The following is a 12,350-nucleotide window of genomic DNA, read 5'->3' on the forward strand; positions in this document are numbered from 1 at the left end:
CTCCCTTGGGTGGCTTGGGACAAAATTGCAAGGCCAAAAGAATGGGGTGGTTGGGGGCTAAAAAACCTTGTGGATTTTAGTCAGGCCTTAGCTGCAAAAGCAGGATGGCGTATCATTACTTCTGAGAACCTCTGGACGAAGGTGGTTACTAGGAAATATATTGATCCCACTCCGATTGAAGATTGGATAAGAAAGCCCATTAAGAAAGGGAGGAATTGTTCGGTCATCTGGAAAGCCACCACGGAGGCTTTCAAGATAATTGAGCGAGGACTGGCATGGAGGGTTGGGAATGGAGAATGCTTGAGGATTGGCAGAGACCCATGGGTGGGTTGCAATGAAGATTTTGCCCTACATCCGGATTTGGTTGCTCATTTGGAAGGCATAGGCATAAATAGATTAAACCAGATAGCTAACTTGGAGCAGACCTCTATTTGGGGCCAAGCCTGGAAGGCTGGAGAGGATATTGGCCTAAACGCCTTTTGGGGTGATGATTGGCAGCGCTATATTCAGGAGTTGAAAAGATCAAATGTCAGATTATTGGATAGGCCAGATAGTCTGGTGTGGGCACATGCCGATTCTGGGCTTTACTCCCCAAAGGCAGGCTATTCTTTTCTGGTGAAAAACAAGGGGTGGACCATTCCTGCTTGGTGGTCAAAGCCCCTGTTAAAGCTAAAGTGCCCAAAAAAAGCTCGTATCTTCTTCTGGTGTGCATTAAATCACAAAATCCCATCCTGGGATGTTCTTCAGGGCCGGTTTAAACAGGGACCTGGCAGATGCCCTCTGTGTTGTGCGGATGAAGAAACCATCAACCACCTCTTTCTGTTTTGCCCGTTCACCAAACAGACTTGGCTAGAGGCGGAAAAGCTTCTGAATACAAAGCTAAAATGGGAAGGGGTCGATCTAATGGCATGTTGGGAATACTGGTGGAACAACTTTCAGGGGAGGAATCTGAGGAATTTACCCCCCATCATATGCTGGGGTATCTGGATTGCAAGAAACCGCAGCATATTCAGAGAGAAGCTATCACCCGAGACTGCGGTGGCCATTCAGAGCATTGCCATTTTTGACAGCATCCCACTGGATGAGGAGAAAAAAAATCAACAACAGAGGTCAGCCCCATGTATACGGGAAGGGGTCCCTTGGGCTTTTTTCGATGGGGCTGCTCAAAACAACATCGTGGGTGCCGGGATCTGCATTCATCTCAATAGCTCACACTCTCTTAAGGCCTCGGTTGGCATTGGAACGGGCACAAATAATTTTGCCGAGCTCTCGGCTTTAAAGCTTCTGCTGTGCTGGCTTATTCAAAAGAACATCCTCACCATTCAGATTTATGGAGACTCATTGAATGTTATAAACTGGGTTATTGGGAAGTACAGATGTCAAAATTATATGCTGCTGCCTCTTTTAGAAGAAATACAAATCTTAAAACAGAGGTTTAATGTTTTTTTCATTGAACACATTTACAGGGAATTCAATGAAGTCGCAGATGGGCTTTCTAAGGCAGGTTTACAACAAGATATGGGCTCGTGGAGAATAGCTGAACAGATACAGGATCAGATCCGTGTGTCGGATCTCCCTCCATACCCATAATTCCATCCTTTGTTTTCAGACGATAGTTTTTTCCTATTACTGTTTTCTTAAACTGTTAGTCATAGAAAAACTCGGGTTATATACTGTTTTCAGATACTTTTCTGCTCCTTTTTGATGAGCTGTGTGGCTATGATGCTGGTTTTTGCATGTGTGGGTCGTTTTCCTCTTGTAAGGAGGCCCAACAGAACCCAGATCAAACTTGTTAATATCTCTCTGCTTTTGGTTCGGCTGTCTAGGCCGAATGTTTTAGTCTGTTCTCACATGCTGCAAGCGTTAGTTGCGCTGTTGTCTCTCTTTAGAGGGGCTGGCCTAGTTATTAGGCGGTCATTACAGAATGTTAACTCATCTGCATGTAACCTTTTTTATTTCTTATAAAAAAAGTTCGTTTTTTTCTGTGGAAAAAAAAAACATTAGGGATCATTGAAAAAATGGAATATATTTCAGACCAGAAATAAATTGATTGCAATAATAATTCTTTCGACATTCTCATATTTTCTTTAATTCTATCTATATTCTACAATAATTCAACCTTTTCTTCCAGGCAGAATTTTATGTTATGATCTACCTGAATGGATCTTTCCCATACATCAGCGTCAATTTCTATGTTTTTTAAATTTGAGAGCTTCTCGATTCCTACCGACAATCTCTTGAGTGTCGGGCAACCCTGTATCAGCAAGAATTGAAGCTTGGGCATTGTACCCTCCGTCCACACAACATTCGATGATGATGAGGATCTTGATATACTCTCTAACACGGGCATGTTCTGTATCTCCAAGTGCTCCAACATCGAAAATCCACCAACGCTTCCCCTGATCCCTAACTCCCTCACTTTATTTAACACCTATAATTTCAATACCCTCAAATTTGGCAATCTCTCCAATGGTGGAAGCTCTTCCAGTTGGTCACAACTGATCAACCATAGGTGTTCCAGTCGTTCAAAGTCACAAATACAATTGGGCAAACTTATTCCCTGATATCTTAAGAGACCAAATGTCTGCAGGTTCTTCACGTTTTGCATGTCCGGGGGAAGATCCTCCATTACCTTAAGCTCATTCCTATAAAATTGCAATACCAAATGCTTCATCTGCAACCAAGTTCCCATTGGACCCACTTTTATTCCCCACCTTTTTCCATCTACTATCTTTCTCGCTTTGACATGTACACTGAGCTCCATCAAATTTGGAAAATTTGTAAAATCCTTCAAACTGCACATACCATTCTCAGCTTCGTCCATGCCCAGCACAGCCTTTCCCATTAACAAGAAAAAGCCTAGCTTGTTCAATGACGTAAGTTGAGAGATCCCACATGGAATCCCCGCTAACCTCTCACAATAATTTAGATCTAACTGCTTGAGATTTTTCAACTCTCCTATTGTACATGGAAACGATTTTAGCTCTCGACAGTGTCGAAGATGCACAAATTGCAATCAAGAAAGATTGCATACCTCAGCGGGCAGAGTACTGATGTTGGTGCCATTCAACCCTAGAAACTCAAGCTGTTTGAGTTGCCACATCAACTCTGGCAATGATGTTATATTGGTGTCGCTAAGATCCAAAACCCTTAGAGAGGGGAGATTGAGCAAGAAAGCATTTGGAACTTCTCTTAAACCCTTATTTTGGGCTTAGATCAAAGTTCCAAGTGTTGGACATCTGAAATCTGTGGGCAGAAATGCGGTATTATTATAATAGCGAATTGCTATTCTCTTGCAATTGTCCATCACTTGTTCTGCAGGAAACTGGTCCAGCATTTGACTTGTTCTAAATAAACATTTCTCTTCCTTTTCACCAATATGGACCGCCATATCACGAATAATGTCATGAACTTTATCCACTTCTTTTGGCCAATAACAGTGTCATTGCTAACATGCTCAAACAAGCAACGTTCTACTAAAATATTTACATACCTGCCTCCTACTACCATTAATTGGCTTTTGTCTGTGCTACTAACCAATCCCTCCCCTATCCACATCTCCACCAATTGCTCCACTCGAATGCTTTCATATTCAACAAAGAAAACACTAGCAATACACGTAGATGTCAAAGAGAATTGCCACAAATGCAATACACTACATGGAACACAAATCATGAATCATACCACTTGAGCTAAATTCCTTTGACTATTATTTAAATAAAATGAAAGATATAAAAACATCAACGTTTTAAATTATAATATAAAATAAATATAATTTTAAAATAAATATTGGTTAATATATTATTATTTATAAAATCATTTAAATAAATAAAATTACATTTTCAAATATTTATTTATTTATATTAATAAAGAAAACAATACTTCACTTTATTAAAATTCAAATTTTTTCTATCATTATTTAAATGGATGAAAATCACAAATCTAATTAGATTTTTTTTATCACTTATTATTTAATAAATTATTAAATATAAACATGTTTTTTATATTTTTACATATAAAAATTTGAATCCAATTTCCTTTCCAAATATTAAGTATTCTAACATTCTATATTAAGTAAATTCCTTATGTAAATAACACATATAAATATAAATAACTTCTTTATATTTTGAATGCAACGTGAAAAATGTAAATACACATTAAATATGAAAAATTTAAATACACATTCAATTTTATTTTGGCATATTAATTCCTCTCTCATTTTAGATTAAATAAATGTTCATAAATAAAGAAAATCATTTTTATGGAGTTAATAACCTATTAAAAAAAGTTATAAAATATTAATTAAGATAGAAAAATTAATAAAATCATTTTTACAGAGTTGATAACATATTAAAAAAGAGTTATAAAATATTAATCAAAATAGAAAAATTAATAAGAAGTAATATGATTTATATATAGAATAATTAAACTATTTTATTAAAATATAAAATAAAGAGTAAAAACAGAAATTAATATTAAATATAATATTTAAAATATTTATTAAAAAATTTAAATGAAAAACTTAATAGTGATTTTTTTAACAACCTTTTTCTTTAATAACATTAAGGATAATTGTGAAAATGGAATATATTCCATGCCAAAAATAAATGAGTTAAAATAATAATTCTTTCTTTAATTATTCATTTACATATGACATTCTCATATTTTCTTTAATTCTAACTATTAATAACATTTATTATAAATGTTATTATTACAATAATTTGAGCTTTTCTTCCAGGCAGATTTTTATGTTATGATTTGCCTGAATGGATCTTTCCCATACACCAGCGTCAATTTCTATGTCTTTTAAATTTGAAAGCTTCTTGATTCCTACCAGCAATCTCTTGAGTGCGCTGCAATATTGTATATTCAAGAGTTGAAGCTTGGGCATTGTACCCTCCATCCACGCAACATTTGATGATGAGGAGGAGCTTGATATATTCTCTAACACCGGCATTTTCCACATCTGCAAGTGCTCCAACATCGGAAATCCACCAACGCTTCCCCTAATCCCCAACTCCCTCACTTTATTTAACATCTCTAATCTCAATACCCTTAAATTTGGAAATCTCTACAATGGTGGAAGCTCCTCCAGACGGTTACAACTGAACAAGCATAGCTGCTCTAGTCGTTCAAAGTCACAAATACAATTGGGCAAACTTGTCCCTTCATAACTAAAGAGACCAAATGTCTGCAGGTTCTTCATGTTTTGCATGTCGGGGGAAGATCCTCCATTACCTCATGTTCATTCCTATCAAATTGCAATACCAAATGCTTCATCTACAACCAAGTTCCCATTGGACCCACTTTTATTCCCCACCTTTTTCCGTCTACTGTCTTTCCCGCTTTGACATATATACGGAGCTCCATCAAATTTGGAAAATTTGTAAAATCCTTCAAACTGCACATACAACTCTCACCTTCGTCCACGCCCAGCACAACCTTTCCTGTCAACAAGCCTAGCTTGTTCAATGACGTAAATTGAGAGATCCCACGTGGAATCCCCGCTAATCTCTCACACTCATTTAGATCTAAATGCTTTGAGATTTTTCAGGTCTCCTATTGTACATGGCAACGATTTTAGCCATCGACAGTCTCGAAGATGCAAAAATTACAATCGAGAAAGATTGCATACCTCAACGGGCAGAGCACTGATTTTGGTGCCATTCAACCCTAGAAACTCAAGTTGTATGAGTTGCCACATCGACTCTAGCAACGATGTTATATTGGTGTCGCTAAGATCCAGAACCCTTAAGAGGGGAGATTGAGTAAGAAGCCATTTGGAACTTCTCTTAAACCCTCATTTTGGGCTAAGATCAAAGTTCCTAGTGTTGCTGGACATCTAAAATCTGTGGGCAGAAATGCAGTATCATTATAATAGCGAATTACTTTTCTCTTATAATCGTCCATCACTTGTTCTACAGGAAACCGGTCCAGCTTTTGACTTGTTCTAAATAAACATTTCTCTTCCTTTTCACCAATATGGAGTGCCATATCACGAATAATGTCATGAACTTTTATCCACTTCTTTTGGCCAATAACAATATCATTGCTAACATTTCGGCGGAGCTCTGCTAGGGTTCGAGACAGTTCGGCGGCCTCGGCCCTCTGCGGCTGAACCGGCTTCCTCCCCGTGTCCGCTACTCTCTGTAGCGCTGCGTCTTCAGCTGGGTGCATATCTGAGCAGCGTAGATTGTTTTCTTGGAGTTGAAAGGGCGCTGGGGTATCTGAGATCCCAGGTTGCGCTCCTGTGTGGCAGTCATGGGTGATCCTGGGGGTGGGGAATCCTCTCCCACCCCTCCACTATCCTCTGAAGAAGCCTTCCGGCGATTATTAACGCAGAAAGGAAAGAAACGCCCTGCCCCAGATATCCCAAAATTCATTAAAAAACTCGAGGAAGTGCCTGAGATAGCCCTGCAAGAAGATCAGCCGATCAAAATTGCTCTTGCCCTTGCTGATAGAGGATTGGTCGGGCAATTCATGGGGCGTTGGCCCTCTACTAAAACCACGGACGATTGGATTCAACGCAACTGGAGGCCTCAGCTGAAGAACAGTGTGATCTGTTATCCGGTAGGGAGAGGTTTCTTCATTTTCGAGTTCACCACCAAAGAAGACCGGGATCTGGTTTTCAGGAATGGACCGTATTTCATGGGAAACCAGGGTCTGTACCTCAATAAATGGACCCCGGACTTTGATCCCTCAGTAGATGTTCCGAAGGAAGTTCCAGTCTAGGTTAGGCTCCCTAACCTTCCGATCCACTGCTGGAGCTATCAGTCACTGCAAAAGATTGGGAACGGTCTGGGCAGATTCATTGACAAAGCAGACACTAAAGGCCAATACACTTGTGCAAGAATCTGTGTGGAGGTTGACTTAGAGGCTGGGCTTCCCGAAGCGATTAAAATCACAGTGGGAGAATGGCATCACTATCAAAAGCTGGACTACGAACAACTTCCGTTCAAGTGCAGAACATGTCATGAACACGGACACTTCCAACGGAATTGCCCCAAATCCCAAGCCGGGACTAAGGAAGACGAGGAGGGATGGAAAGAAATCAAAAGAGGAAAGGCTATCCCAAGACCAACAGAAAAGAAAAATTCTGGTTCAGGGGAGAAGCCGAAGTCCAATCTGAAGAACAATGAAGATCCAAAAGTGGGAACCTCCTCTGGAGGGAACGCAGAAACCATCGAGACTCAAGAAGCACCTGAAAACTCAATGAAGGAAGCAAAAGAAACAGGTACTGAAACAATCACCCCCCCAGCCTCAGGAGGCATTGAAGGAAATAAAGATAATGAAGATCACATAAGCCTGGCCTCCGAATCGGATGAAGACTCAGAAGGAAGAACCGATGAGTCAGACAGCTCTCAAGTCACTCCTATCAAGTCAACCAGGGGTCGAAAATCCAAGAAGAAACTAAGAGAGGAGAAAACCTATAGGGATGTTCTCCAAGGATCCCAAAAAACTCTCAAGGGAATGATGAATACAAGGTCTGGGCGCAAGCATGGCTCGGCTCCAAAAGGAGCCACATTCCCCCAAGCCAATAAATAATGAAGTACGTCTCCTGGAATTGCAGAGGATTAGGCAGCAAGCTAAAAGAAGATGCCCTCAAAGATATAGTCAGAATGTACTCGCCTGAAATCCTACTAATCCAGGAGACAAAGATGGAGGAAAATTTCCTCCTTAATGCCAGCAAATCCTTCTGGCGAAAAGGTATTGGTTGTGCTGTCAGTGCAAGAGGCGCCTCCGGTGGAATCGCTACCTTCTGGGACAGCACTATCTATGACCTGATTCAAAAAGAGAACTCCACCCACTGGATATTCACGAAGCTCCTCCACAAAGACTCCGGTCATCAAGTAAGTTTGTTCAATATTTATGCTCCTGTTCTTCCTTCTGAGAAAAAACTATGCTGGGACTCAATTTCGTCCTATCTCTCGCTGAACAACCCTGAAAACATTATCATAGCTGGGGATATGAATGTTACTCTTGCTGCAAATGAGAAAAGGGGAGGGTCCCCGGTCAGGGACCCAGCAAGAGAATGGGTTGAAGATCTCATATTGGGATGGGATCTAGAGGATATCAAGCCCTCATCTGGGAAGTTCACATGGTCCAACAAAAGGGTGGGTCCAAATCATATCGCAGCTCGGTTAGACCGTTTTCTGGTTCAATCCTCTTTCCTGACCTGTGGTCTCATGGCTTCGTCCAAAATTCTGCCAAACAGCACATCGGATCACAAACCCATTATTCTTGAGCTTTCCACGGAGGAAAATCTTGGGCCCATTCCCTTCAGATTCAGCTCATTATGGCTTCAGCATGAGGGGTTCCAAGAGATGGTTTCAGAAGCCTGGAATAGACCGGTTCAAGGTTCCCCCTTCTATGTATGGGAAGAAAAGCTGAGGAGGCTCAAAAGAAGACTCAAGGACTGGGCAAGAACGCTGAAATCCCCCTCCTCCAACAGAAAGGCGGCCCTGGACAATCTAGCTATCCATCAAATGTCTTTGGAAAATACTGTAGTCACCCAAGACCTTCTTCAGAGAGAAATTGACCTGCAAAAAGATTTTCACAAAGCAAGCAGGGAAGAAGAAGAATTCTGGCGGCAGAAATCCAGAGCTCTCTGGTTACAAGCTGGGGACAAAAATACCAGCTTTTTCCACAAGCAAGCTGAAGCCCGCAAGCAATTCAAATCAGTTAAAGAAATTCACCAACAAGATGTGGTGGTCAAAGACTTCGAAGAAATAAAGCGGGCAGCTCACACTTACTTCAAAGATCTTTACTCAGCCCCGGATGAACCACCATTGGATCCTCAGGTCTATCCGATGAATTTGATCCCTCATTGTGTCCAAGATCCTACCAACGCTATGCTGACGGCTCCGATCAGCATGAATGAGCTCAGAAATGCCTTGGATAGTATGGAACCGGACAAAGCTCCGGGTCCGGATGGGTTCCCTGTTAGATTCTATCTTTCCTGTTGGGACATAATCAAATCTGACCTACTGAGAATGGTTAAGAAATCCCAATCTTGTGCAAAGATCGGAGGCGGCATCAATTCAGCGTTTCTGGCCTTGATACCAAAGGAGAAAGGAGCAGCTAATTTCAGCAGATTCAGGCCAATCTCGTTGTGTAACTCCAGCTACAAGCTTATAACCAAAATTATAGCCAACCGCCTCAAAAAAATCCTACCTGCCATTATTCCTGAAAATCAAGGTGGTTTCATCAAAGGGAGGAAAATTCTTGACAATATAGTGCTGGTGCAAGAAGCTGTTCATTCAAGCTATCATCGAAAGGAGAAAGGTATGGTGATTAAGCTTGACCTGGCAAATGCGTTTGACAGGGTAAAGCATGAATTCCTGTTTATGGTTATGGAAAAAATGGGCTTTTCTCCAGCTATCATTAACTGGATAAAAGCCTGCATTGCCTCTCCTTGGATTGCGCCTTTAGTAAATGGGCGACCTTCAGATTTCTTCCAAGCCTCTAGGGGCCTCAGACAAGGTTGCCCTTTGTCCCCGCTTCTTTACGCGATCCAAGCCTCAGTTCTCAGCTTTCAACTGGACCATAACCTCCAGACTCAAATCCTTCCTGGACTCCGAATGGTTCATCAGGTCAAAGACATAAATCATGCTCAATTTGCCGATGATACGCTTTTGTTGGGTGGGGCAAGCATAAACTCTGCAAAATCCTTCAAGAAGGAGCTGGACAGCTACAGAGAAGTCTCGGGCAGCAAGATCAATTATACAAAAAGCACAGTCTATAGCTGGAATTGCTCGGTCAAGGAACTATCTGATATTGCAAGGATTCTCCATATGGAAGGGTCCTGGGACTGGGACTCCTTCAAATACCTGGGGATCCCTATCTTCAGGACCATTTCCAAAGTTGCCCATTGGATGCCCTTGCTGGACAAGATCAAAAACAGAATTCATGCCTGGGGAGCTTCATGGCTGAATAACGCGGGGAAGATCATTTTGATGAAAGCGGTCCTCTCAAGTCTTCCGTTATATCAGCACTCTATCCTCCTGGCCCCTAAAACCTTCATCAACAAGATGGAAGTTCTTCTCAGGCGCTTCCTGTGGGAAGGGGGGAAAAACAACGAAAGAAGGCTGCACCTTGTTAAATGGGATACTATTAAAAAACCATTTATGGAAGGAGGATTACAAATCCGCGATCTGGCTGCTCAAAATCTGGCCTTGGGAACCAAGCTGCTCTGGGACATTGTCTCTGGGAAAATTAGTTGGAGCAAGAAGGTCCTGTGGAGAAAATATTTCCATGGGAAGCGCCTCAGATGTCTGGATCATCCGCCTCGCTCCACCAAAGGTTCTCCTGTTTTTAATCTCTGCATCAAAGCTTGGGAACATTTTAGTCATAAACTGTATTGGATTCCAGGTAATGGGCGAAAAATAAGAATTTGGGATGATCCTATTCTAGGTGACCAACCGTTGAATCAGGAGGAAGAAATCTCCAATATCAGAGACTGGCTTCAAGATCGCAACCTGAACACTCTTTGGGATATCTCCTCTTGGTCGGAGGATGGTCTCTGGGAAAGCTGGCATTTGGGGGAGGTCCCTCAGTGGCTGGAGGGTGAAGCCTCTGTTCTATTGGATAAGCTACAAGGGAAAGCCCCTGTAAAAGCTTCAGCAAAAGACAAACGAGGGTGGGGATCTGTCACAGGCTCGTATTCTGCTGCTGAAGGATACAAAAGCATCATGGCCATCCCGAATGTTCCCCCAAACCCGGCTCAATGGCATTTTATTTGGGATTCCCCCTCTCTTCCCAAAATTGATTTCTTCTGCTGGACATTAGCCCACAATAGTATTCTCACTCGAGATAATCTCCGTAGGCGCGGAATGGAAGGACCATCCTGGTGTAATCTGTGTAAGTCAGAGGAAGAAACAGCTGATCACTTGTTCTTAACATGCCCTTTTGCATCAGAAGTCTGGAGGGGAGTCCTCATGCTAAATGCTGATAATTTCGAGCTCCCCAGGAACATCCAAAACCTTTTCCAGTCCTGGAGCAAATTGTCGCCGTATGGTCTCTCCAAAAATATCCTCCTCAAAAACTGCTGGCTCTGGATCCCCAAGTTCGTTTGTTGGAAGCTGTGGCTGGAAAGGAATAACAGACTTTTCAGAAATGAAAGCTGCAATCCGCTCAAAGTCATCACCAAAATTAAAGCTCTTTTAGGAGAAACTCTGGATGCCAACACTGCCAAAAAATCTGGGAAAGCCCTGAATAGAGAAGAGGAACTCTGGCTGAATGGTTTGGTCCCAAATCATAAAGATTGTGCTACCATCGCTATCAACGTTCCCTCCAATTGGGAAATCAGGCTGGAGGAGCAAGAGTTCATTAAATGGAGGTCGGCTCTGAATGAGCATTGCCTGTTTTTTGATGGGGCCTCCAAAGGCAACCCCGGTTTCGCAGGAGGAGGCGGAGTTCTATTGTGTCCGGATGGCTCTGAGAAGTTAAGGTTTGCTTGGGGATTAGGCAAGGAATCCAACAACAGAGCGGAGGCTCTGGCTCTGTGGCAGGGGCTCTCACAAGCGATCAAAGGCAACGTCCGTTCCATTTCAGTCTTCGGGGACTCCAGAATTATTATCCAGGCTCTGCATTCCAAAAAGAATCCTTCTCAGCTCCACTTATCAACCATCCTCAGGAGAATCAGATTTATTTTGCCCAAATTCCACAAGATCTCCTTCTATCACATCCTCAGGAATTTAAACTCCCAAGCAGATATGGAAGCCAACCAAGGCGTTTTGCGAAGCAAATGTTCGCTGTCAGTTAACCAGGTCGATTGTTTCTGCAACATCCCCTAAAAAGAGCTCTCTGGATTTTTGCTGCTGACTTATCGCCCTGCGTTTTTTCTCTGCTGTAAGGGCATCCAAAGGATTAATAAGAAGAACGATTATTGAGGAGTTCTGGGACTGATGAATCCGACTGCGGCTATGGAGAGAGCTATTGCCTCCGGGCCCATTCAGCAACCAGCGAACGGCTACAAATCCGAAAGGGCAGCGCTATTGGATCCGTTGATTTCTAACAGTGTTGTGTAATAGCTGGAGAAACAGGTCCTCGGTTATTCTCCAGGAAAGCGTTGTATACACCAATTGCCTTATTGCTGGCGCCTGATAATAAAATTAACCGTTTTTGTCTAAAAAAAAACAATATCATTGCTAACATGCTCAAACAAGTAATGTTCTACTAAAATATTTACATACCTGCCTCCTACTACCATTATTTGGCTTTTGTCTGTGCTACTAACCAATCTATCCCCTATCCACATCTCCACCAATTGCTCCACCTCAATCTCTGTGTCTTCGGCAAAGGCACGACAATATAGAAAATAGTTCTGTAAGTTACGATTGTAACTCCAT

The 12,350-nt window shown here is 41.9% G+C and overlaps 1 protein-coding gene across 1 annotated transcript; it reads left to right on the plus strand.

Moving 5' to 3' along the window:
* Nucleotides 1-6,261: 6,261 nt before the first annotated feature.
* LOC149221811 (uncharacterized) lies at nucleotides 6,262-11,795 on the plus strand. The gene is made up of 3 exons (XM_089387479.1): nucleotides 6,262-6,641; nucleotides 6,807-7,484; nucleotides 7,571-11,795. The coding sequence occupies exons 1-3, from the start codon at nucleotides 6,262-6,264 to the stop codon at nucleotides 11,793-11,795; spliced, it is 5,283 nt and encodes a 1,760-aa protein (XP_089243605.1).
* The last annotated feature ends 555 nt before the right edge of the window (nucleotides 11,796-12,350 follow it).

The sequence above is a fragment of the Pinus tabuliformis genome, chromosome Q (genome assembly GCF_031772625.1).
Source record: "Pinus tabuliformis cultivar Carrire ecotype Pingquan chromosome Q, CPIR1, whole genome shotgun sequence".
NCBI lineage: Eukaryota > Viridiplantae > Streptophyta > Pinopsida > Pinales > Pinaceae > Pinus > Pinus tabuliformis.

What these genes read in the sequence shown, in the direction of transcription:
- LOC149221811 (XM_089387479.1), top strand. Translation starts at nt 6,262, where the DNA reads ATGGGTGATCCTGGGGGTGGGGAATCCTCTCCCACCCCTCCACTATCC. An exon ending in CTGGTTTTCAGGAATGGACC is followed by an intron (nt 6,642 to 6,806) that starts GTATTTCATGGG and finishes CGGTCTGGGCAG; the next exon opens with ATTCATTGACAAAGCAGACA. An exon ending in AAGGGAATGATGAATACAAG is followed by an intron (nt 7,485 to 7,570) that starts GTCTGGGCGCAA and finishes CTGGAATTGCAG; the next exon opens with AGGATTAGGCAGCAAGCTAA.